The 26,309-nt window shown below is 35.0% G+C and overlaps 1 protein-coding gene across 1 annotated transcript in view; it reads right to left on the reverse strand.

Moving 5' to 3' along the window:
* The window catches only part of LOC117794004, a 109,104-nt gene that overhangs the window by 13,336 nt on the left and 69,459 nt on the right, over positions 1 to 26,309 (reverse strand). Inside the window, exon 2 of the mRNA XM_034634466.1 lies at positions 1,218 to 1,360. Coding sequence (XP_034490357.1) covers positions 1,218 to 1,360 — 143 coding nt within the window. The remainder of the gene's footprint in view (positions 1 to 1,217; positions 1,361 to 26,309) is intronic.

Here is a 26,309-nt window from a genome sequence, read left to right on the forward strand (position 1 = left end):
GTTGCACCACAATAAAAATTCCAACTCAATAGCGAAGCGTCCGCTTGCGCTTAAATTTTGACAGCAGCCTAGAAATTAATTATTTCAAAATTTTATTGGCGTACCCTATGTGTCAGTCCGGGGACTTTTTCAACGATCTAGTATAAACGAAAACACAACTCTTTCATTCTAATTATAATTTTGTTAAATTGTGTAATTCATGAACTGGTGGTTCTTTAATTTTAATAATGTACAGTTACACTATTACATTTTTTTAAATGAACAACTGTAACAAAAAGGTGACTTTCATCAGGACATAAGCGTAATTAGCACGACAAATTTATATAGATTGGATTGCCTAAATTGCCATAAAGAAAGATTATGGTGAAAAGAAAATTTATTTAAATTCAATAAAGTTGTTACTTAGGGCAACAATATATCAGCCCACTCTCGTACTGGCAAATATACTTAAATACATGTATAGAAAAGGAGACGAGTCTGTTGCTGCAGCAAAAAAAAAAAAAGACAATAAAAACAAAGTAACACAGACAGTCTGAAAGGCGCACCGTGATACTTAGTTACTCAGTAAAAAAACATGTGCATGTGTAAAAGGCAAGTTTTGTGAGAAAGAAATGCCATACCGCCAAAATTGCCACTGGAAATTGTATTTGGCGGGAAACTTGTATACTTTCTAGATCTGCTTATGTGTGAATTTCAGACTCCTAAATGAGGTAAATATAAAAAAGATTTTATTTTGTAACAAAACAGAATGAACTTTACTTATTTTAGTTTCACAACAGGGTTCTTTAGCGTACTTAACCGAAATGTATGTAGTACAAGTACACACTGCGTATACACATTATTATAATTGTTGTTTAATGCTGACTACTATCGCATATGGTAAGAAATCTCATGATCAGACAACGTTTTCTTTTAATCTGCAACATTAAAATTATTTTCAAGAATCATATGAAATCAAAAGCGTAGACTGTTCAGGCTTCAAATATTCATCTTGAATACTTGATGTCAGAGAATTCAGAGAAATAAATTTGACTCGGCGACCACATTGTGTGACATTTCAATGCGCTCCTTTTCTCTACGTTGCTCATGCTCTTTATATGACTTTCTTCAATAGAAGTGACCTCATTCGAAACACTTGCACCCACATATGAAATTGTATTAGTGTATGTCTACACAAACAAGTACTCGCTGCATACTCTGCCTCTGCTCGAACTTACAATATCAGCCACTTCGGACTCGTCAGCGTCATCAACAAAAGGCTCCGCAAATTGCAGTTGGGATTCCGTATCTTCTTCAATGTCCTCATCATTTTGGTCAAATATGTCCTCGGGAATGGTGGCGTCAGCTTGCAAATTGAAATCTACAAACAAATATATAAAGAGACATAAAGCAAACAAAAGAGAATGCTATAGTCGAGTCGCAAAATCGCTAAAAACCGCAAGTCTATAATTTTTTATATATTATTTAATTATTCTTAATAAAAAAATGTTGGCAGTTGGCACTGCTCATAAAAATTATTTATAGGTATAAGGAATCAAAGCTTTTCTTCGGGATTTTTTTTTTAAGAACAATTTTTTGTTTTTAATAATAAAAAATATATTAAATTTATTATCGCTCGTCACAAAATTGGATATCAAAGCTATTGGAATATAGAAATGCTTTCGTCACTAGACTTTTACCTTGTATTATATACTTACATATACATATGTATGAACCTTCAACAAATAGCGTTATTTGACACGACAACAGTTGTTATATTTTGCTGATCAACAAATACTCACAGTCTTATGAAAATCGTATGCAGAGGAACTAATTAAATTAATTTTACTGTAAATAAATTAACCAAAAACGGACGCTGTCATCATAGACCCAAGGGATAACCTCAATAAAGGCTAAACAAAATCTGTGAAAATAAAATCAAGCAAATGCTTTTTATGTCCCAGCGCTCTGCGGCGACACTTTACGGAGCCCCAATCTCAAGTTTTTCCAAGCACTTCCCCGCTCGCACCTCGACTCACACCCCACGTCACTGTTTCCTCGCCAGTTGGGGGCTTCATTGAGGTTATCGTTGCAGAGCTTCGCTCATCCAAAGCTTTTGTTGCCCAGCTGTCAAGCGAATATGGGACCCTCCCTTTCCTATCCAGCTGCTTCATGCCTTAATGAATAAATGTCGCATTAATTTGCACGCAGCGCTGGGGTCCTTAGCTGGGGATAGGTCCACATCTGATGTGAGGTATGAGTACTTGGCCTAGGACTGTCTGTGACTTGCGTCGGGGCTCGGCTCGGCTCGTCTCGACACGGCACGGCACGGCACGTTTTGTTTAAGACCCTGTACTTAAAAAGTACAAACGGTCTATTAAGTAACTCAAACAAAGTGCATGCAAAAAGTAAATAAGAGTTATGACAAAGTTCATAATCAGCATCTGAGTCGATATAACAATATTTGTCTGTCTGTCGCTTAGTGTACCTCCGGTCAATTTAATTCTTAACAAGTGGGCAAGGCTATATTCAAGATCCCGACCATAGGATACCCGTTACCTTTTTCAATATATATAAAAATACTTTAAAGAAATTACTTGTACATATTACTTTGAAAACATTAAATCGTCTTAGCTACCGTTCTACTTGTCCGATCTTTATGCGATTCGGTGGGACAAGATATAATACTAATAGATAACGTTAATTACCATAAGAACGTATAATCTTAAAAACTGCGGGTGTGGTGGTTTTTCGCGATTTGCGGGGAGGAGAGGGGCGTGGCTGAAATTTAAAACAAACTTGTCCTTCTCCAGCGCCTTTGGAGTCTGTGAGTGAAAGTTTGGTATCTCTATCTCTTATAGTCTCTGAGATCTAGGCTCGCACACGGACGGACAGACGCATGGACGGACGCACAGACACACATGGCTATATCGACTCGGCCGTCGATGCTGATCAAGAATATGCCTCCTTCTCCCTGTTACATACATTCCAATGAACACAGTATACCCTGTTTTGTTACAGTACAAGTTCAAAGAGCGGAAACATGAAAAAAGCTATTTTACTGTCAGGGGTGCCACAGAAATCTCTGGAGATTTTGACTCGATCTGATTTGCAAATCTCTCATACCAAACCGTAGGTGACACAGAATTTTGAGAGATTTCATTTTTCGCAGTATTTAATCCGAGTAAACGCGCAAAACGAGAACGGCAACAAAGAGTTTCTACCGTTCACCAAAAAAAACGTACTAAAATGTATTGTTATTTTTGTCTTTGTTTTTAAAGTCGATCCCAAAGTGTTAGTATTATATTATATTTGTGTGTGGAAAAATAACAATACTTTTGTGACTAATCGCTGGTAAATTAAATACAAAAAATTTCAACTATTTTGCCCGCCAGAAAATGTAAGTTGTGTGACAGCCCTGCGATCATGTCAGCTGCTTAGTCTCTTGCTCGATTGCTTGTGAATAGCAATTTGGTTTGTTAACATTTGTAAAGTGATTAAGTGAAGAAAGATGTCTCTTGCAAGATTGCTGGCCTTTGTTTTCTTGCGAAGGAAACAGTTGGCCAAGAAAAGGATCGAACGCAGGTTTCTTCAAAGCGCATCGGATCCACTTTCGATTGCTGACAGCACGTACTCGCTTTTAATGTTGATTATGTACAAACACAGCAAAATTATTGCTATTCTTAATTTTAACAGTTTTCGATATAACTACCGTGTCGACAAGTACACATTTATGATAATTTTTAATATAATCGGAGAAGACATGCCATCTCTTTCTCACTTTGTGTAAACAACCCAGTTTTTCTTCTTACTAAAGACATTCACACATACCACAAACACTGCAAAAATTGCCACTTACTGAAAACAAATGAATAAATCTATAAATCATTGATACAAAGTTAAAACCAGTAGTTTAAGTACAGATATATTTATTAGCTTTTAGGAAAAGTAAAGCTTGAGTAATGATGACAAAAATGGGAGTACCTCTAAAAAACGGATCGAAAAAAACCAAATTTTAAAAAATTCTAAAAAAAAACTCTGCCATAGGAAAAAAAAATGTTTTTCGTTGTTTGGGGCCCCATATCTATCCAAAAAAAAGTCGGTTTGCAGGAAACATTACCTTAAATGCGCTCTCCTACTTTTTTCGTTATCACCTCTTGGTTTTGACATAACAATTAAAATTTATGACAATATGGCATCCCACTTTTCGAGTGGATTTAGTGTGACTTGTGTCTAGACCAGTGGTGTCCAAGTACCTAATTAAATACTTATTCCTATCACATGTGCTACGAAAAAGTATTTTACAGCCTACTTTATCCTACTTTTGGACAACACTGGTCTACATTTTAAAAACTGAAACAGCTAAAGCACCCAGAGTATTTCAAATATCGCTAAATATCGCTCCTTGGCAACCCCCGCGAACCACGAATAAAATCTACCAAGCCCTCAGCTTTGAAGATAAAACAATATTCCCTTTTACTTATTTTTTAAGTAACGGGTATAATAAAACTATCTTCTTGGTGGAAAACATTTTTACAATTATTAACTATTATTCTACAGAATCGCATAAGATCAAATAAATAAAAAATCAGTCACCTAAATGCATGCAGTATTTTTTTTTTACCCCTCGGAGTTGCCCTTAGCAATTCTGATTTAATCTGAGTAGGCAAATTTTAAGCCCTTACAGAGTGGATGCTCAGCCCAGTTATTTCAAACCTGGCTGTAACCTAATTTTTTTTAACAAGAAAACCAAATCTAACTTGTCGGCAAATATCTAGACCAGGTGGGCAAGGAATTTGCAATCGTGAGCACTACAACAACATCTATAACAAACACAACTTCTGAAGTCATAAATTAAAGCGAAATGAAGACATGTATGACTCTGTGCGTCGCAACGAAAAATCTGTGTGGTTGTTGTTTGCTTCCATGAGCCAAACAAATTATACACTAAAAGAAGTTCCAATTAATTTTATTTGCAAGTCAAACGCTTATTATGTGGTAAAAATCAAAACGCATCAAAATCAACTTTGCTTTTTCACACAGTGTACAAGACGCTGTTGAAGTCATAAATCATAGCAAAATGAACACTTTTATGACGGTACGCGTTGCAGCCGAAACTCGAGCATTTGCTATGTGCTTGTTCTTTAGTTTTATTGGGGGTCATAAATGATTTGCGCGAGGCGTCAAAAGTTGTTGTTGTGTTGTCGAAAATCTCGAGCAAGCCAATTTACCGGTTGAGTTTTGTGAGTAGCGCGAGCAAGGGCTTGCCCACCGCTGATCTAGACTGTAAGGTTGATAGATACTTATACATATGTGAAAGAAAGAAAAAACATATTTTTAGATCGGAACCCAAAGAAATTGGTACTGGAGCTTTTAAGATTCTGACTATAAAAGTTAGAGCAACAAAATTTGGTGACAATACTCCTAGGATGGTGACAAATTATGGTACACTACTTTGAACACCTTTATCTCCAAAACAATAAAAGTTAGAGCAACAAAATTTGGTGACAATACTCCTAGGATGGTGAGCAATATCAAGTTTATATTAAAATTTGGCCACGCCCAAGTCCACCTACGTAAGTGTTATAAAATCTGAAAGCAAGAGCAATATTGAAACTACCACCTTGAGACTTGGCACACATGATGGGAAGACGAGTCCTGACGTGTGATGTTAATGAGAAGATATTTTAGGAAATATGAGATATTGAGGAGATATAATCACCCAGATCTCGGAGACTATAAGAGCTAGAGTTACCAAATTTGGGGACAATACCGTCTGTTGTGCACGCAGATCAAGCTTGCTTCAGAATTTTGACACGCCCGCCAATTGTCCTGTAATCGAAAAAAAAAACTAAATATCCAATAACATGGCCAATAAATAGGTACAGATTTCAAATTCAGCATACGTATAGATTACCATCTTTATTATGTATTCCATTGCGATCGGATAATAGACAACGAATATATTAAGCAAACTAGTCGAAATGGCTATAGTCGAGATCCCGACCATAGAATACTCGTTACTTTTTTTATAGCATTTCTCTGAGATTTATTTTGTTCATACGATTTGCGGGGGCGGGAGGGTCCGTGACAAAAATTTAAAACGTGTGAAAATTTGGTTGCTCTATCTCTTACAGTCTCAGACGGACAGACACGCATGGCTATATCGACTCACCTGTTGATGCTGATCAAGAATATATATACTTTATATTATAGGGTCGGAGATTCCTTCTTCTCCCTATTACATACATTCCAACGAACACAATATACCCTTTTACTTAATTTTTTAGTAACAGGTATAACACAAATTTGAGCTTTTTGGCTATAACAAGAACCAAACCCACCTTTTTTTGATAGACATGGGGCCCCAAAGGACGAAAAAATTTTTTTTTTCTATGGTGACATTTTTTTTTAGAATTTTTTAAAGCTTTACTTTTATTTATATTTTTTTTCAGAGGTGCGCCCACGTTTGTCATCATTACTCGAGAATGCCGAAATCGGTAAAAAAAAAAATGTAATGACCGTAGAAAATACATCAATGAAACTACTAATTTAATTAATGTGTTGCATTTTTACTCCGAAAATCTTTTTGTGCTAAAATAAAGAAGTTCCGTCCAACACCGAAAAAATTTATTACATTTTCTTTTCTATTTTATTTGCATAGTTGCCTTAATAACACGCCGTTTAGGATATAGTTCATTAAAATATATGGACAGACAGCGATATAATATTGTTTTGTGTCTTGACATGTTTTTGTCGACTTTGATGACTTCCTTGTGGAGCTTAGTATAAAAATATTTTGTGATTTTTGAGATATCTTAACCAATCTCACACAATATCAATTTGTTTTTATTTTACACATTTTGACAATATTTGGTTCAAATTGGTCTACTATATCATATAGCTGCCATAGGAATGATCAGTCAAAAATCCAACTTTAGTATGAAAACCTTTTTTATTTTTTAAGATATTTCAACAAATCTCACAAACTGTGTATTCTTTGTTGTCCTTTACATCTTTACCAATTTTAATTCGAATCTGACCAATATATCATATAGCTGCCATAGGACCGATCGGTCTTAGTAAGAAAAACATTTTTGTTTTTTAGGATTTCTTAACTAAACTCGCGGAATAAGCATATAAATTGGTCTTATGCATCCATACCGAAGTTGGTTCAAATCAGCTCACTATATCATATAGCTTCCATAGGGCCGATTAGTAGAAAATCAAGTTTAAGTATGAAAAACTTTTTTGTTTTTGAGATATCTCGATCAAACTAATAAATTGAATGTCTTTAATTACCCATTACATCCTAACCAAATTTGATTGAAATCGGAGCACTATATCATACAGCTGCCATAGGAACGATCGATGCGAACGGTCGATAAGCAACCATTAGTATGAAAAACTTTATAATTTTTTAAGTTATCTGTACCAAACTTTAAAATTATAAGCCTTGTATAGCCTTATACAACCTGTCCAAATTTAATTGCAATCGGACCACTATAACATATAGCTTCTATGGGACCGATCAGTCGAAAATCAACCTTTGCGTAAAACTTGTTTCATTGTTTATATGCTAGTTACTTAGCCGCCTCTCCATAGATTTTAACAAATCATGTCTTAAACAACGAGTAATTAGTTCAGCTATGCAAATAAAATAGAAAATAAAATGAAATAATTTTTTTTCGACTTTTCCTCGAGTTTTAAAGTAAAAAAATATAAATATAAAAATATCATAATTTTCTTAACTCAAGAATTGATGTCTTTTAAAGTACTGGTTTAAATCGTAAACTTTGTAGTAATTAATTATATTTATATTTATTCATTAGCTTTCAGCAAAAGTAAACTTTTAAAAAGTCGGTTTTGGCATTCTCGAGTAACGATGACAAATGTGGGCGCACCTCTGAAAAAAGTAATAAAAAAAGATTTTTAAAAAAATATAAAAAAAAATCTCACCGTAAAAAAAAAACAAATGTTTATCTCATATGGGGCCCCAAATCTATCCAAAAAAGTAGGTTCTGTCAATTTTTTGGCTGTTGCCTAGTGTAATTAGTTTCGCTTTGCACACCGCCTGGAGGAGTGGGGGTAAAAGCAGGTTATATAAATGTTTTAATAGCATAGTATAATTTATGTTAGACATGTTATATGAATGTAATGTTAATATAGTTTTATTTTAATATATATTTCGTCTGTATATTAAATTGTTTATTTAGTTATATTCACTTACAAATGTTAAATTTGCATATATTTATGTATGTCTAATGGTTATTATGTTCAATTTTCTTTTATTTTACCATTTTGCAATTTTAAAGTGTGAATTAAATTTAGTCTCTGGACGAATTTAAGATTTTTAAGTATTTATTTATTAAATAAACGGTAATTAAATCGAACGTCAGCGGAGATGTGGGTAGCGAGCATACAACTATCGAGTGGGCTCGACTGTAGCACAAATAAATTTTGGAGTAAAAATCGAACATTTTAATTAAATAAGTAGTTTAATTAAAATATTAACTACGGTCATTACATTTTTGACCGATTTTGGAATTAGTCATTTAGTTAAAATCAGCTAGATCGAAAATAAAAAATGCTTAACAAATAGGGAAACAAAAGATTTTAAGACTAATAATAAACAGAGATGCTAAATCGCAATCGCAAATGCGACTAGCAATAAATATATATGGGAAGAATGTTTAAGAAGAAGATGAAGAATGTATAATTTATTGTCCGATTGAAATGTATGGTTTTAACCAAGGAATCAAACAGGAACCAATAAAGGTTACGGTCTCGGTTTCAGTCTAGCCCCGAAATCTGCTTTCGTCACTAGACTTTTACCTCGTGTAGAGGTTTTTTTTGTGGCTTTTTTTCTAGCCCCAAAATCTTCTTTCGTCACTAGACTTTTACCTCGTGTAGAGGTTTTTCTTTGTTTTATATAATATATATTAAAGGGTGTTTTTATTTTTAGAGGTATAGAACTTCGAATTAAAATAAAACACAAGAAAATCGTTTTAATGTCCATCAATTTGGCTTTATTGGAAGGATAATTTTATGCCATTTATGTTTAAATCCCACAAAATAACCACTACACGATGTAAAAGTCTAGTGACGAAAGTAATTTCTACCCCCAAAATTTCTGATATCCAATTCTGTGACGAACAAAATTCAGTTTTATCTAAAAATTTTAAATAAAATTATAAATTAAGAAAAAACAAGGGGGCTCCGACCCCTGCTCGCCTACCCCCGGCTCGCTTCGCTCGCGGTGAGGTGCGGCTACAGTCGAGCACGCTCGACAGTAGGATACCATGAGCCCATGTACTCTTTTATAAAAGTTGATTGTTGCCCTTTTTCAATGGGCTCAGGGTATAAAAATTACACACGCGAAACTATGAACAACTTTCGGTTTTCTTAAATCACTGTGTTTATCACTGCAGACTACGTTATTAATGCCTCACTGAACTAATACATCACTCGGTATTATATAAAACGTATTTAAAATTAATTGGAAATTGATAAATTGGTAAATCGCAACTCGTAATCGTAGTCGCTTGCAATCGATGTAGAGTGTGTCAAGAGTAGCCACAAACTACAACTTTGCTCAGCCTGCAATCTGGCAGCACCCATTTTCCTCTCTCACTCTCTCCCTTTTACGCAACAAATTTGAGCCTGCTAAAGCTGCTGCTGTCGCGCGAAATTTGAAGTAAAAGACAGTGTCTAATTTTATGAGATTTTTAAAGCAGAAAATGCTTAGCAATATGATTTAGTGGTTCGATTTGAACCAACTTTGGGCAGGATATATAAAACCAAGTTAAATGCATATTGTATCAGTTTGATTGAGATATCTCATAAAACCAAATAGTTTTTTGTGATTTTCGACTGATAGAAAAATGTATATATTCGGTTAACAGGTAATATCTTCCAAACCCCTCAGCCAAAGTTAATGTTTCATATATCAAAAAACGCAAAACGTACTACAACATACTCAAATTAAATAAAAATCTTTAGAGCCGTTTTGTCAGAAATCGCCAAAATGGAAGCTAAAATACTTTACTTCACCTGTAAAACGTTACCTGAGTACTTCAGAAAAAGTTTAAAGGTACGCCCAAAAGCCCTCAAACACACCTTTCCAATGATATATTGAACATATCTGTAGCTTCTATAGTTTGGAAACTGTTGAGGTTTCAATTTTTCCGGGATTTAGCGTTTTTTTCAAAAAGTCGTAGAACAAACATTTCTTGATTTTTTAATTGGAATAGATCCCCATCATTACATCTAAGCTTTTTTAGCGCTTTGATACAAACAGACAAACAAACAAACTGACTTTTAATTTCATTTTGAGAAGTCCACTAAAAATTTAAAATCTTTTTTATCTTTTGAACCAGTTATCGGATTTTGGTGATCAAGGTATCAATCGAAAGCCCCAACAGCCCCATTAGCTGCAATCATTAAAATTTTTCCCCTCTTACTTACACCCCCGTATCTCATGACCCAGGTGAGTTAGAAGAAGTTTTGATATGCCATTTTGTAAGTAAGGACTAAGCCATTCGATCGGTATATAACTCGATCTGATAAAAATTTCCAAATTAGCTGTATATATTGCTAGTCGCCTTAGTCACCCTTCGTGCTGCTTCGTTACTAGCGCGAACTGCCGTCCACAGTGATTAAACAGTATTCTTTTTATTTAATAAATAAATTATACATTATTTCTTTATGTCTTTGTAAGCTATTGGCAATTTCATTGCGAACTCTAGACATGCTGTTAATTGGATCTGGCAAAAGGTCGCTACTGTCGACAACAGCTTACATGTTATTATTTTGATCTTCAGGTAAAACAAAACCAAAATCAGCTTCATTTCGTTCGCGACACATGTTATGCAGCGCACAACATACATTTATAAATTTGGCAACCTTGGCTGGGTGATATAAAAGGCAATATTGAAGCGATCTGAATCGACTTTTAAGCACTCCAATTGTACACTCTACTACATTTCGAGCTGAGGCATGCCGAAGATTAAATATATGTTGGCCTGTGTTTGCTTCGGGGTTCCTATAAGGAGTTAGCATAAAGGGCTCTAATGGGTATCCCGATTCAGCAAGCAGCCAGTTACTATGGCAGCCACTTTCATATTTCCGTTGGAAAAAGTCACGAGCCGCTGTCAAGTTCCACGCGAACGAGTCATGAGTAGCTTCAGGCATTTTAGCATTCACATAAAGGACACTCATATCGTAATCACATATCTGTCGAAACCAAGAATTCTTTTAAGAACATTTATATAAATATAAATATCTAACAGTCAAATGTCGATGCACCCAATTACCACCCGGTATTCCAAATTTTTAAAAAAAAAGATTCTTCGATTTCGTAATTCTTTCCGCACTCCGATCTAATTTTATAAATCGGGTACAAGGTTTCCATTCGAGCAGCGGAAGTACGGTCCACAAGATTTTGCATACTGCCTGTCGAGATACTGCTAAATCCTTGCCCTTACCAATAACTTGTTGAAATCAGCCGACACTAAAGAATCGTAGCACAACTGCCATCCGCAGGATTGTCGAAATAATCGCGACGATGATGATATGTCTTCTTTGATTAAATTAAAAATGATCATAAATGTGTCCTTGTCCACACGGAACTTATATCGAAATCTGTTCGAGATAAGAATAGCTATACTTTTTCTTTGTTTGTACATAATCAACATAAAAAGCGAATACGTTCTGTCAACAGTGTATCCGATGCGTTTCGAAGAAACCTTTTTTTTTTTTTTGTTTTGTTCTAATGTTGCCACCGTACGTGGCCGTCCAGTGATCTGGAAATCGCCAAGACAAGATATATATATTTTATGTGTAGATTTATAGATCGATTCGTGCCTCTGTTAAAAATTCAATTTTGGTTTGGTGCTGCTGTATTTCTTCTCGACTGAGGAACTCGTAAATTTCGTGGTATTTCAGTAGTGTTGGGTAACGTCTGCGAATCGCACTGTGTTTGTGGCACTTGAATATGATGTGCGATGCGTTATCGATAGTGTTACAAGTATCGCAATTGCTATCGTTTACGACCATAATTTTGGCTAAAGTAGAATTATCGAATGCGTTGCCACTCATGAGTCTGTTCAAAAATGTTATGCTATACTGCTTCAATTTCAGATTGGAATTTGCGAACAATTGTTTGTTGATTGTGTGTCGGAAAAGGTTGCAAAAGCCTCTGCTTTTCATTGAAGAAAATTCGGCATAATCTCTGTCCCATTTTTCTTTTATTTTTCTATATATGGCTGATGTGGCATCCTTTACTGTCCAGCTGAGGGTGATGAAAACTCCTTCCCTCGGCGCAGTTTTGAATGCTGCGTCTACTGTTACATTTTGGGGAATGTTTAGATGTTCAGGTATGTAGTGAAACTCTGCTTCTCTTATTTGCGGATTCCTGTTTATCTTTTCGATTCTGCCTCTGCCTATGTGGTTATCTTGATGCGATCTCTTCATTAACTGTACTCCGGACTTACTGTCCGTCAGAAAGGCTACTCGAGGTGCTCCAAGAGAGATAGCATGGTCTAGTGCCTTATCGATAACAAGCAACTCGGCAGATAGTGACGACAAATTTGTATTCGTATAAAAACGGCTTGTGTGGTCTGTTCTTTCCTAGAAATAAGCTGCACTTGAATGTGATTCAGTTACTGAGCCATCAGTGAAGTAGCAGACGAATCTCTTTAGTTTAAGCTGAGCTATTTTTTCGGTAAACAAAAGAATTATGCTGTTCCCATCTATTGAGTGCTTGTCTTTGCACTTCCCTTGAACAAGTCTGTGTCTGTGGCTAACTTTTTACACTTTGTAGTGCTGTGATTTACTGTTTCTATGCTATCTAGAATTTGCGAGAACTCCCTATAAACTTTAGAATATTCTGTGTTAATCTGAGGATTTTCAGACAATGTTTCGCACACAGGTAAGTTGTACGCAAAAGCTTTGACTAACTCCTTAGCTGTGGCGTGTGCATTTAATAAGGCCTAATGCTCTTCTTAGAAATCCATTCACATGTACCCTTACCTTGTTCAATGCAGTTTTGCCCAAATTACTAAAAGATGAACAAGCATACTCAAGCTTACTGCGAACAAAGGCTCTAAAGAGTATCATAGCTCTTTTTGGACTAACTCCAAGCCGACAACCGTTGAGCAGGTTCAGAAATGCGCATGTTCTATTAGAGTCTGAGAAGACTCTATTGACATGAGCACAAGCAGAGCCGCTAGCTGCAATGGTTCTTTCCAAGTAAGTAATCTGATCCACTTCTTCTAATCTTGTCCAGCATGCTGAACGTTGAGCTCCCTTCTTTGTAAATTGAAATGTATTATTGTGGACCTCGCAGGATTAAAGGAGAGATTGATTCAAGCACAGTCAGCTTCAAATTGAGCGATTTTATCGATTAGTGCATCCCTAGCATTCTTGAATTCTTTATGGAAGCAAAGTATAAAGAAGTCATCTGCATATTGAAATAAAACACTGTTAGTGTCATTTATACGGTGCAGCTCAGCTGTATACAGCTTAAAAAGCCCTTCCCTTCCATACTCCCCTATCAACCTCCAATTGACTTTTTCCTTTGCCTAGCACTCTTCTACTAAGAAACAAGATTATCCAATCTATCTGAGCTCTGCTGAAACACATTCTCTACAGTTTGGACTCCAACACCTTCACTTCTTCGCAATCGAAGGCTTTCTTTAGATGAAGGCATGCAGCCATTACTTGGTGCACAGTTGCTTTATGTGCCTCTACCTTGTTCACTAAATCGTTGATACATTGCGTCGTTGACCTGTGCTTGCTAATCGCATATGATCTTTCTGCAAGGAGCCAGTTTTCCGCTATGTGTGCCTCAAACTTGATTTTGATTAGCCCTTCCAGAATCTTGAACAGTATGCTTAAAAGGCAAATCGGTCTATGATTCTGTGCAATACTAGTGTCAGAGTTTTTCTTGGGTACAGGCACTATTCTTATCAGCCTCCAGAAATCTGGAATGGCTCCTGTCAGCCATATGTTATTAAGCATAATAAATAATTCTAGCTTTTTCGAGGGGGATAGAATTTGAATAAATTTGTTAGATACTTCATCTAGCCCTCTAGCAGAATTGGGATTTCTTGAGCCAATAAAATCTAAGAAGTCAAAATCAATTTTTTCCATGTTTTTTACTCGCTGCAGAAATTCTTCCTTTTCTGTCCATGTGTTTCCTGTTCTTTTTACTTTCTTATAACGTTTTATTTTCCTAACCCTTTTCCACTTATTTGAAGACAAGGGAAGTGTCCTTGCTCTACAAACTTTTCAAAGCTAAGCTTTTTAGACCCCGTACTTAAAAAAAGTACAGGGGTCTATTGGGTTTGTTTTAACGAATATGTGCGTAACAGGCAGAAAGAGGCGTGGCAGACCCTATAAAGTATTATATTCTTGATCAGCATCAACAGCTGAGTCAATATAGCAATGTCCGTCTGTCTGTCTGTCCGTCTGTATGAGCGCCTAGATCTCAGAGACTATAAGAGCTAGAGACACCAAACTTGGTATGTAGGTTCCTCTATATTGCAAGCAGATCAAGTTTGTTTCAAAATTCGGCCATGCCCCCTTTATCGCCCACAAATCGAAGAAAAAAATTTCATATCCAAATTATAAGCACAATTTAAAAGCTAGTGACCATACCAAATTTGGTATGTAGACTTGCAGGCATGTCAAGTTTGTTTCTTTTTTGAATCGGACCACTATATCATATAGCGCCCCTAGGAACAATCGGTCGAAAAACAAGTTTTAGTATGAAAAACTTTTTTGTTTTATGAGATATCTAAAACAAACTTATACAATAAGCATATGACTTGGTTTTATATATCCTGTTCAAAGTTGGTTTAAATCGGACCACTATATCATATAGCTGTTATGGGACCGATCGGGCGAAAATCAAGTCTTAGTATGAAAAACTTTTAATTTTATGAGATATCATAACCAAACTAATAGAATAATCATTTAAGTTAGTCTTATATATCCTTACCGAAGTTGGTTGAAATCAGTCCACTATATCATATAGCTGTCATAGGACCGATCGGGTGAAAATTAATTCTTAGTATCAAAAACTATTTTGTTTTATGAGATATCGTAACCAAACTGATTAAATATACATTACAATTGGTTTTATATATCCTGTCCAAAGTTGGTTTAAATCGGACCACTATATCATGTAGCTGTCATAGGACCGATCGGGCGAAAAGCAAGTCTTAGTATGAAAATCTTTTATGTTTTATGAGACATTGTAACCAATATGATAGAATATGCATTTAAGTTAACTAAATATTTTTTAATTTTTTCCATTATAAGTTTTTGACATAGTGAGTACGGAATCTCCGACAGTCGAGTATGCTCGACTGTAGCACCGGCCGACTAGTTTTTGTTTGAAATTTGTTTTTGAAACCTCTCGTAAGCCAGAAATGCTTCCCTTATGTCCGTGAAGGTTTTCGTTTTGTAAAAAGTTTTTCCTTGTCTGATTCCTTATTCTAAATAGTTTGTCCGATTCTTCATCCCACCACTTTTTATACCCGTTACTTAAAAATAAGTAAAAGGGTATATTGTGTTCGTTGGAATGTATGTACTGGGAGAAGGAGGCATCTTCGACCCTATATATTCTTTTTCAGCATCAACAGCCAAGTCGATATGGCCATGTGGGTCTGTCCGTCCGTCCGTCCGTATGAACAAAAGGATCTCAGAGACTATAAGAGATGGAGATACCAATCTTTCACTCACACGACTTCTATATACCCCACGCAGATCAAGTTTGTTTCAGATTGAAGCCACGCCCCCCTCCGCCGCCGCAAATAGCGAAAAGCCGTTCGATCGTCTGTTTGAACAAAGGGATCTCAGAGGCTATAAGAGATAGCGAAATAAAATTTGACACACAGATTTCCATAAACCTCACGCAGATCAAGTTTGTTTCAAATTTAAGCCACGCCCCCTCCGCCCCCGCAAATCGCGAAAAAACACCACATCCACAGTTTTTAAGATAATACTTTTTTTGTGGGTATTAAAATTGCAAGTTGCTATGATCTATTATCCTATAAAATCGCAGCAAGATCGGACAAGTAGAACAGCAGTTATAGCGATTTAATATTTTCAAAGTAATATAAGTAATTTCTTTAAACAAAAGGATCTTAGAGACTAAAAGAGATAGAGTTGCCAAATTTGGCACGCAGATTTCTATGTACCCCACGCAGGTCAAGTTTGTTTTAAAATTTCTGTCACGCCCCCCTTCGCCCTCGCAAATCGCGAAAAACCACCACACCCACAGTATTTAAGATAATACGTTTTTTGTGGGTATTAGAGTTGCAAAAGGCTATTATCCTATAAAATCGCAGCACGATCGGACAAGTAGAACAGCAGTATTAACGTGCCAAAGTTCTTGAAGCAAAATAAGATTTTTAGAGTATGCAATAGTTTTAAAATTATTAGACTCAACAAAAATGCATTAAATAATTTTCAAGTGATTCTGACGACGCAAAAATTACATTCGGCTTGAATCGCCAATCGAGGCAACCCAAATGGTACTGACTGGCATTTTTGTTGGTTGATCATGTGGCCTGTTACTCAGTAGAGGGGTCGGTAAAATATTTAAAAGTTGGCCTAAAGTCTTGTGTATTAGGTTTCAACTAAGTCAACACAATATGGCATTCAAACCTTTTTATCATTCTTGCGCCTTGGAATTCTCAACTGGTTCTAGCGACGCAAAGATGGCATTAAGTTTGAATTGCTGGTCAACTAGCAGAAACGGTACTAAGGGTGGAAATTTAAAATCTCTTGAAATCATGCTCCTTGTTTTTATGCATGTGTTGTTGTTGCTTGCTGAAGATGTCATATCGACAGTAAACCAACAAAAGACACAATTTTTGTTTTTGCCTAATTTATCTCATACAATATTTTGTAAGCGATAAAAGTTTGAATTGATTTCAAACTACGCAGAATTTTTTTCTTAGACCTGAAGCAGTTGCTACTTGAATTAAAAAAAATATTTGTTTACAATACTTTTATATATATTTAAATTAAGTAACGGGTATCCTATTGTGGGGATCTCGACTATAGCCTTTCCAACTTGTTTGGTTTATATCTGTTACCTGCCTGTATCTTCATAGTGTTACGTTTAGTTATTTTTTCTACTTTACTGTTTAAATTATCTACATCGTTAAACGATAAATCACAGAAATCTTTGGCTACCTTGTTGTACAAGATATTTTTATGTTGTGTTACTGGACTTATATCCTTGATACTTATTATAATTGACATGGGATTGCAATTCGTCATTTTTGATTTCCCTACCTCCCAGCTTACTTCTAGATTTCTGTCGTTCACAAAAGTTAGATCAAGCACTAAAAAATGTGAAGGACTGAGTGAGAACGTTGGCGCTCCATTATTGATACAAACAAAACCAGTGTTCAATATTGTTCTCTCAACTACCTGCCCTTTGGCATCGTTTGTGGGAATGCCCCAGCTAGTGGCCTTGGCGTTAAGATCCTTACCTACAATGCTTATGTTATTCAGTGATGCTGCAAGGTTGAAAACACTTCTAACACCTGCCTTGACGGATGCCAAAGTGGAGGCAGGTGGAGAGTACACACTGAAGACATCTATGCTCTTTCTTTGATTTAAAGTTTGTATGCCTATACTATCTATTGTGCTGTCTAAGTATGTTATTTTTAAATTTGATATTACTGCTTATATAAATCCCTAGCTCCCGTAGCCGTCCGATCTGGGTTTACAATAAAAACTATAACCTAAATTGCTACAATCCGCATTGTCCCTAACCCATATTTCGGAAAGTAAGGCTATGTCCATATTATTATTAATAAGGAACATGTTAAGGATACTTTTATTGTTGTTTTGATTAAAGCTTTATATATTGATTTAACGAACTTTCATTATAGTGTTCTATTGAGGTTATTAACAGATTCAGAAATAAGAAGAGCATCAGTCTGTGCATTGCTAGCGTTGGTGTAATCCCTTAACCCAAAAAGAAACCTTTCGTTTCCGTATTTATAATCATATTATTGTTTTGGGCTGTTAGGAAAGCAGATAGCTTGGCATTGCGAGTGTTAAGTCTCTTTTGCACGAGCTCGAGTGCCCCCTGCGCGCTTTTAGCTTCCTGTTTGCTTTTATTAGAACTTTGTCTGCTTGCGCGCTTGACCATGTCAGCAAAAGAGCATATGTTGTAAACTACTTTAGATTCTTGCACGCTGTTAATGCTTACAGGACTGGTTTGCCTGCTCCTAACCAGATTCGGAAACGAAGATGTATCCTCTATGCTTGGCATTGAATTCCCAAACAAAGAAGGATACTTCCTTTTTACCTCTGTTTTGAGTGATGCTCTCCAGGGTCATGCACTTCTGAATTGCATACGCCTTCTCCCTGGCTGGGCAGTCTCTGAAGTTGGACGCGTGTTCACCCCCACAATTCGCAAAAAACGCCCGAACATAGCACATATTTTCCATGCTCCCGGCCACACCTGAAACAGATTTCTTTGCCCTTGCAGTGCTCTGCCATGTGCCCCAATTTGTAGCACCGAATACTCTGAACAAAGTGAATGTAGGGCTGAACTGCCATTCTAGAGTACACGATCCTAATTTCTTTTTGGTAATTTTTCCCCGGCGAGTGGGTAAGAGCACTTGTCTATCTGACTTACATCTCTTTAAAATTCTCCACACATGCAGTATTTTGTACTCCGACTTTATATGTTCTTGCACTTGTTCATTTGACAGGTGTACAGGAACGTTAAAAATAATTGCTGCCTTAGAAATCATATGCTTAAACATATAACATAACATATGCTAACATAACATAAGTGAGCTTGCGTAACTTGTCGAGCTGCAGACCACCTTGCACCGACCAAAACCAACTCTGTCGACCTCTTCTATGCTGCCAATTTTCAAATTATACAGACATTTTGATAAATCAAATTCGTTTATTGCCACTCTTTTGACATTCTCATATTGTTTATCAATATAAACCACGTACGGGCTTTTATGATTTGAATCATATTGGTTTTCTGAGATTTGATCTGGCTTGCCATTTCTTGTATGCATAGTTTCAAGACTCACTACTTATTCATTTTCTCCATTTTTTTTTTCAATTCCTTTTTTTCCCACATTCGATTCCGCTTCTGTTTGTTGCTCCACTTTTTCCTTGTCCGTTGCCGCCTTTTTTACTTTTGGCGCCATTTTTGCTGCCTCCTTTGCCTTGTTCGCTGTCACCTTGCATTTTTCCCGCCTTTTCTGCAATAGTATGCAGTTTTGCTGCATCATCCTTCTTACTTTCCGGCGCCACCGATGTACTTCTTGTTGCTCCTCTGTTGGGAGCTGTGCGTCTGGGTCTGGTGGCTGTGATGTTCATTCTGCCGTTTGGGCGGCAGGCTGCCGATTGTCGTTAATGCAGACCGGCAAAAAAGAAAAAGACAAAAGACACACACTGTAAGCTAGGTGCTGCTGAGAGTCTTGGACTTAATAATCCTTTTCCGCTTGCTGGCGCTAGCTTTACTTTTTTTTTAAAACACTGCTTATTTAATAATTCTATATGATTTTTTTTTCTTTATGTTGGAGTCAGTCACAAAAAGATGCGCACGATAGGGATGGCCAATCGCGACTGTGCTGCGCATGTTTAAAATTTTCTTTTTTCACTTATGCACTTCACAAATGTAAGCCAACCAATTTTTCATTCACAATCAATCCAATAAGAGACTAAGCAGCTGACATGATTGCAGGGCTGTCACACAACTTACATTTTCTGGCGGGCAAAATAATTAAATATTTTTGTATTTGATTTACAAGCGATTAGTCACACAAATATTGTTATTTTCCCACTTATAAAATATAATAATAACAATTTGGGATCGACTTTAACCCTCTAACAGGCAAATTCGAAATAGACATTCAATCAAAATATTTCTTTTATAAGTAGATATAGGTTAAATAAGCTTAAGTTCTAAATTTCATAATTTTCCGTTGGTTGGAACGACCGTCAGGTGCAAAATACTGAAGACAGTCTGTAGACGGTCTTGTCGGCTTGATCACAAGGGAATATCGCACGCGAATCTTTTCGATAACTTAAGCTATTTTTTGTTTCTAAAGTGTTTTTTTTTTGAGTTTGTAGTCACTTATATATATATTAATATGCAATTTTCTTGAATTTAAGTGTCTATTATAAAATATATAAATTTATAAGCAGTTTTAAATGAACAATTGCTTGAGTTGACCGTTACTATGTAATATGTGGAAAATCCTTTTCACAGGTATTTTTTTTAAGTTAGATGTCTTAAAATATATTTATTTTTGTAATGGTAGTCCCAAAAAGAATTTTGTATTTGAATTTGTATAAATTGAGCTTGCCCTTCTACCAAAATACTGACGATATGCATCTTTTCCCCTTTAATCCAACCAAATTGGAAAATGATTTACAGTTTTATATTTTTATAATCTAAAAACAAAAGACCGTCTACAGACGGTCTCACCCGTTAGAGAGTTAAAAACAAAGACAAAAATAACAATACATTTTAGTACATTTTTTTTGTCATCGGTAGCAAGGGCGTACGCAGGATGAAAATTATGGGGGGCAGAACAATTTTTGTAGTATGTAATTTAATACCGTGTGCGGGAGGGAGGCGTGCCAGACCCCCAAAGTATATATATATTCTTCATTAGCAACATAAGCTGAGTCTATATACTTATGTCCGGCTGTTCGTATGAACTAAAATATCTTGGAGATGGTAAGAGCTAAGCGTACATTTGGAATGTAGCTTCCCTATAATTTCAGGCAGATCCAGTAAATATTAAAATTTTTCAGCTCCCACTGTGGGGGGCGTAGTTCGCAAAAAACCGAGACTATTAATAAAACTTGCTGGTGATATGTGAATAATGGCAAGTGTCTGCCTATGTCTTGAACATCCTAAGCAAATTTTATTCAAATCGGCCCGCTATATGATAAAGTTGCCATACGTAAAAAAAAATTTATTTGTTCACCTGGGCTCAACTAAATCACCGCGATAGAATCGAGCAGGGGGCGGAGTTCCTTCTGGATACAAAAGGTTTGCAAACATGCCCAGCCGATTCTCTACCATATATTTTAATGTCTAATATCTTATCGGAAGCTTACTTAATCCAATTATGTAAACACAGTAACGAGAAAAAATTTTAAAAATTTTCTTATTTTGAAAATTTATATAAGTTTGTGAAAGTAAAATGCTCTTCAAGATCGGCTGAGTGATTTTTAAGTAATGTTAAATAGCGCACGCTCACCTCTAGAGAAAAGCATTTCAAAAATGCTAGATTTTAAAAATTGAAAAATGTTTTATTACAGAAAAATTTATTAAATGGTGGTGACAACTTGGGCTCCAGGAACATTACGCAAGCATAAGCAAACTCTTTTAAATTTTTGCATCCATTATATTTAAAAATTCGTTCCTTAATTTTTTTTTTCAACTGATTGTATTATCTGTTAAAGTACATTATTTTACTATTTCCCTTTTGGAATACAATAAATACAAATTTTCTTTATAATTTCTTTATTTTAAAGGATCCTGGGGCAGCTGCCCCTACTGCCCATACCTGCGAACACCCTTGAACGGTAGCAACTCTTTATTGCCGTTCTCGTATTGCGCGTTTACTCGGACTAAATTCTCCGAAAAATCTCTCAAAATTCTTTGTCACCTACGGTTTGGTTTAAGAGATTTACAAATCAGCTGTAGTCAAAATCTTAAAATTGATTGTCAGAATTATCAGGTTGTCCGAATTAACAAGTGTACGAATTATTGAAATAGTTCAGTACAGTGCTTCTTTTTTTACGCTTCAATTCCACGAGCGAAGCGAGCAGGGTCGGAGAATTCTAGTAATACATAAATCTGTATATATGTTAGAATAAAAACTTCAACAATTTATTTATTATAAGTTTCTCTTATATACCTATAATCCACAAACGCGAGTAAAACAATTGAATACCACCCCTTGAAATTGTGGTAGTTGGATGCGTCTTCTTTCGGCACTGCGCAAGATGCTATTTTTGGTATTATATAAAAAATCGGGACCTTTATGCATAATGTGCCAGATGCCAAACCTTTTTTTTAAGAATAATTTATGTATTAAATTTAATATATTTTTATACAAAGCTGGATATCAGAAGTTGTTTTGAATAGTTTATGCTTCTGATTGAAGGTTTTTAATATGATTACTCCAAATTTAAAAAGCAAATCACAATTACGTCACTCAGTTAATTAGAAGCCGTTCGGCACGCCGAAGATTTGATGCTATTGCAAAGCGCATATTTAATTTTTCGATCGATTGTCGCAATGCATGCTATATGAAATAGTGAACCTATTTGAATTAAACTTCGTCAGCATCTATAAGACCAGTTTAATTGCATTATCTGTCAGATTGATTAAGATATATTAGATATACACATCCCTTTAACCGATCTTGTTGTGATTAAGCAGGAATATAAATACTACAGAGTATACAATTGTGTTTTGTTAAAATCAGTTCCGATTGTAATATTTGTTTGCTGTCATTGTTTGTCATTTCTATGTTATTTCCTATTTAGTTTAAGATATTGTCAATATCTTTTAAATTTATTATATGTACTACTATATCCGTCGTAATGATTATATCCTGATTTTTCATCTCTATTTGCGCATACCGGTCCTGAGCAGGTATTTGTTGAATCCTTAATGTTCCCGATATTGTTGTTATCGCCATCGTCATTTGTATTGTCGTCGTTAGTATTTTCTGTAAATTTATTAGGTCGTTTAATATTTATTGGGTCACTATTTCCCAGACTTGCTTTCTTGAATTTCGGAGCTTCTTTGTGTCTGACTGCCTTGAAGCTCTTTATAAAACCCTCCTTTCGTTTTTTCTCACAATGCTGTTGTGCTTTTCTAACATTTTTTGTTCAGCGCAATCTATATATTCTTTTATTTTTGTTAATTCTACAATATCTAATTGTTGTGGGCTTCACTGGGGGTACATTTTATTGTGGAATGATATCTTTCGTTGTAGTTTCTCACTGCTCTCTGCATAATTTGTTTTGCTGACATATTCGGTGCTTCCGTTTTATATGTAATTCTAAACTTTTCGGCTAATGAATTGAGTTGTGCTTATACATCTGAATTGCCAGTGTGACTATTAGTTTTTGTTAGTTAAGTTCTTTCCCTTGTTGTCTTAGTAATTCCTTAATTCTGAATGAATCAAATTTGTCAGCTATTATTTTACCTGGTTTATCTACTTTTATAAAATGTTCCTCCAATTGTTCTACTATAGTGATATGATTTCTATCATTTAATTGGTATACTGCTGCGAACATTGAAATTTTATCTGTAACCATTAAAAAATGTGTATTTTTCATTACAGGTAACGTTAACTACCAAAATATTATGTACCAGTTCATATCTGTTGGCTGATTTGGTATTGTTTTTTTGTCGGCGCCCCTCCACCCCCTACAATTTCTTTTTAGCAACATATTTTTTTAAGCAAATAAAAAAAACAAAGATAATTCCTTTAAAAACATATTAAATTGACAACTCCAGTGTCAAAAATGTTTACTAAAATAATTTAAATGTTACTACAATAAAAACTTATAACATGATAAATAGCTCGTTACATAAAAATGGGTACTATTAGATTCGTGACAGATTATGGTATACCAGTTTAAACACTTTTATCTCCGAGACTATTAGAGTTGGAGGAACCAAATTGGGTGACAATACTCTTAGGATGTTGACCTATCGGAAGTCAATTTTAAAATTTGGCCGGGCCCACGTCCGCCCATGTTGTTTTTAGTTAGATCAAATATTTTAGACTTCTTTGACTTTTAAAATGCTGAGTCGTTGCCATTTTATCCGCATATTGTCTGAATTAAACAATAACATCCTGAATACATACTTTAAAAATACATGATAAAATTAAGAATTTTAAACTTTAATTTCATAATGGTTTGTACCTTCTAAAATTGTAAAATTGATTTAAGGTCTCCCAAATTGAGGTATTAATTGTTAGCTTTTATGAAAACAAAATCATAAATTACATTACCCATGTTTGGAAATATTCGATTGATAGCAAACAGAGACTGCTGAGTCTCTCTTGTCCAATTGATGATCGTAAGTGGTTCAAATTTATTTGAAGTTTGCTAAATAAACGGTGTGCTAATCCTGATGTGATGTGAATCGTTAAAAAATCGTTGTCAAATTCATTGTATGCTTTTCAAGTTCACTGTCCAATTTGGATTTAGTGTTAAAATCCTATTTATAAATTCAAATCATCATAAACAATAAAAAGTGCCTCAAATCTCAATTTTAGTTGCTAAATGATGGAGTCGATTGATTCTAAAAATGGAATTCGAAATGTAGCAGTTTCTGGTATGTTTTTGCTATCATCTGCAGCCACATATTAAAATTGTTTTCGCACTTTTCGGTGTTTGATTTATGTAATCTCAGGCTCAACCCCTCAAATTTTTTCTGAGTTCAAACTCTTTTTGAAATATCGGCGGTTGCACTACTTGTAGTCGAAAGAAGAACCATTACACTTGGCCCTCGCTTAACACGGACTCTTTTAGCACTAACTCGATCTTACACGGTAACAAATTTTCCCCTTCCCCCTTTTAACAAGCTAAAAACTTCGTTCTTACACGAACGAAGCCACTAAAAAAGAAAACATGATTAAACAAAACGGCTTAAACTATAAATGCCACCAAATGCATTTAAAATTTTTTATAAATAGTAACATATGATCTCCTTACTTTTTAACATTTTTAAGTTTTTAAAAAGTTTAACCTATTAATTAACTATATGAAGCAACATTTTTAATTTAATACCAACTTCTAATTTTGAAAATATGAATGTCATATATATATTTAAGGCATATACATTAGAGTGGGTCAATTTGTATGGAGGAAAAAAAATGACAAAGCGGTTTTGAAATTCGTAATCTGCGATGAATTCAAAGAATAATGGAAAGAATGAAAGAATAAAATCAATTCCACTTTTTACAGAGAAGTTATAGCTATTTCATATATTGGTAATTGTCTGTTAGGTGTGACCTACCTCAAAACAAAAAAAAAAACACAGATAGGGGCCGAATTGTAATGAATTTCGAGATAAGAATAAATTCGCGGTCTATTTTCAATTGAATTTTAAAATTCATACGAAATTGACTTTTTTATTGAAACTTGACAAAAGTGCTTATGCTTAAAATTAAATTTAAAAATATTGTTAAGACCGCCAACTAATTCTTATCTCTTAATTTATTATAATTTGGCCTCTATCTGTAATTTTTTATTTTTTTTTATGTAAGTTTTACCTAACAGAGAGTTTCGCCATACAAAACACATGAAAACTTTCCTCGAAAAAAGTGAAAGCTCGATATTGATTTTAGACATATGGTTTCTTGGGCAATCCTTCTTAGAATTGATCGTAGATTACTAATTTCATAACCGCTTTGTGAATTTTTAATTTTGTTTTTACGCAGTGCCTCATATTTCTCAATTTTATGACCGGTACTTGCACCTACTATAGTTCCACACCATTTCACAACCATATTACAAAATTTGTCAGCTTAATAAATCATTCGAACATTTTTAAAAAATCTGTAAGTCCGATGTTTTTCCACCGATCCTTACAGTTCATATGGTCTATTTATTTTTTAAACAACTATCATTTAGGATTAAATCCCTTGTAAGTAGGATTTTTTAAGCTTTGGACCGATTTCTTAAAATAGATCGTCAATGCGCTACCTCAGGATGACCTCCACAAAAAAAAAAGATTTTTTTTTACAGGTATTGCTTTTATATCGTATAATACATTGATGTGCAGCGTTTTCGAAAGTAAATAAAAAGCTCAATTCACTTTAACGACAAAGCTCATAAAAAACAACTAGCATTTCGGATACGGTGCTACAGTCATATAGAAAACTCGACTGTCGGTGCTACAGTAAACGAGACATGCGAAAAAATTAACATAGTTAGAAATCTTAAATAAAATTTTTAATTTAATCTTATGTACTTGGTTACAAAATTTGTCATTCGGTTACAATGTTCATATGGATTTAGGATTAAACAGCTTTCTCTATAGAAAATTATCGCCCGATCGGTCCTATGATCATATTGGTTACAATGATACTAAGACTTGTGATCGGTCCTATGACAGCTATATGATATTGTGGTCCGATTTGAACCAATTTTCGACAGGATATATAAAACCAAGTTTTATGCATATTTAATCGGTTTGGTTACGATATCTCATTAAACAAAAAAGTTTTTCTTACTAAGACATAATTTTCACCCGATCGGTCCAATGACAGCTATAT

Source organism: Drosophila innubila, chromosome X (genome assembly GCF_004354385.1).
Source record: "Drosophila innubila isolate TH190305 chromosome X, UK_Dinn_1.0, whole genome shotgun sequence".
NCBI classification, from domain to species: Eukaryota; Metazoa; Arthropoda; class Insecta; order Diptera; family Drosophilidae; genus Drosophila; species Drosophila innubila.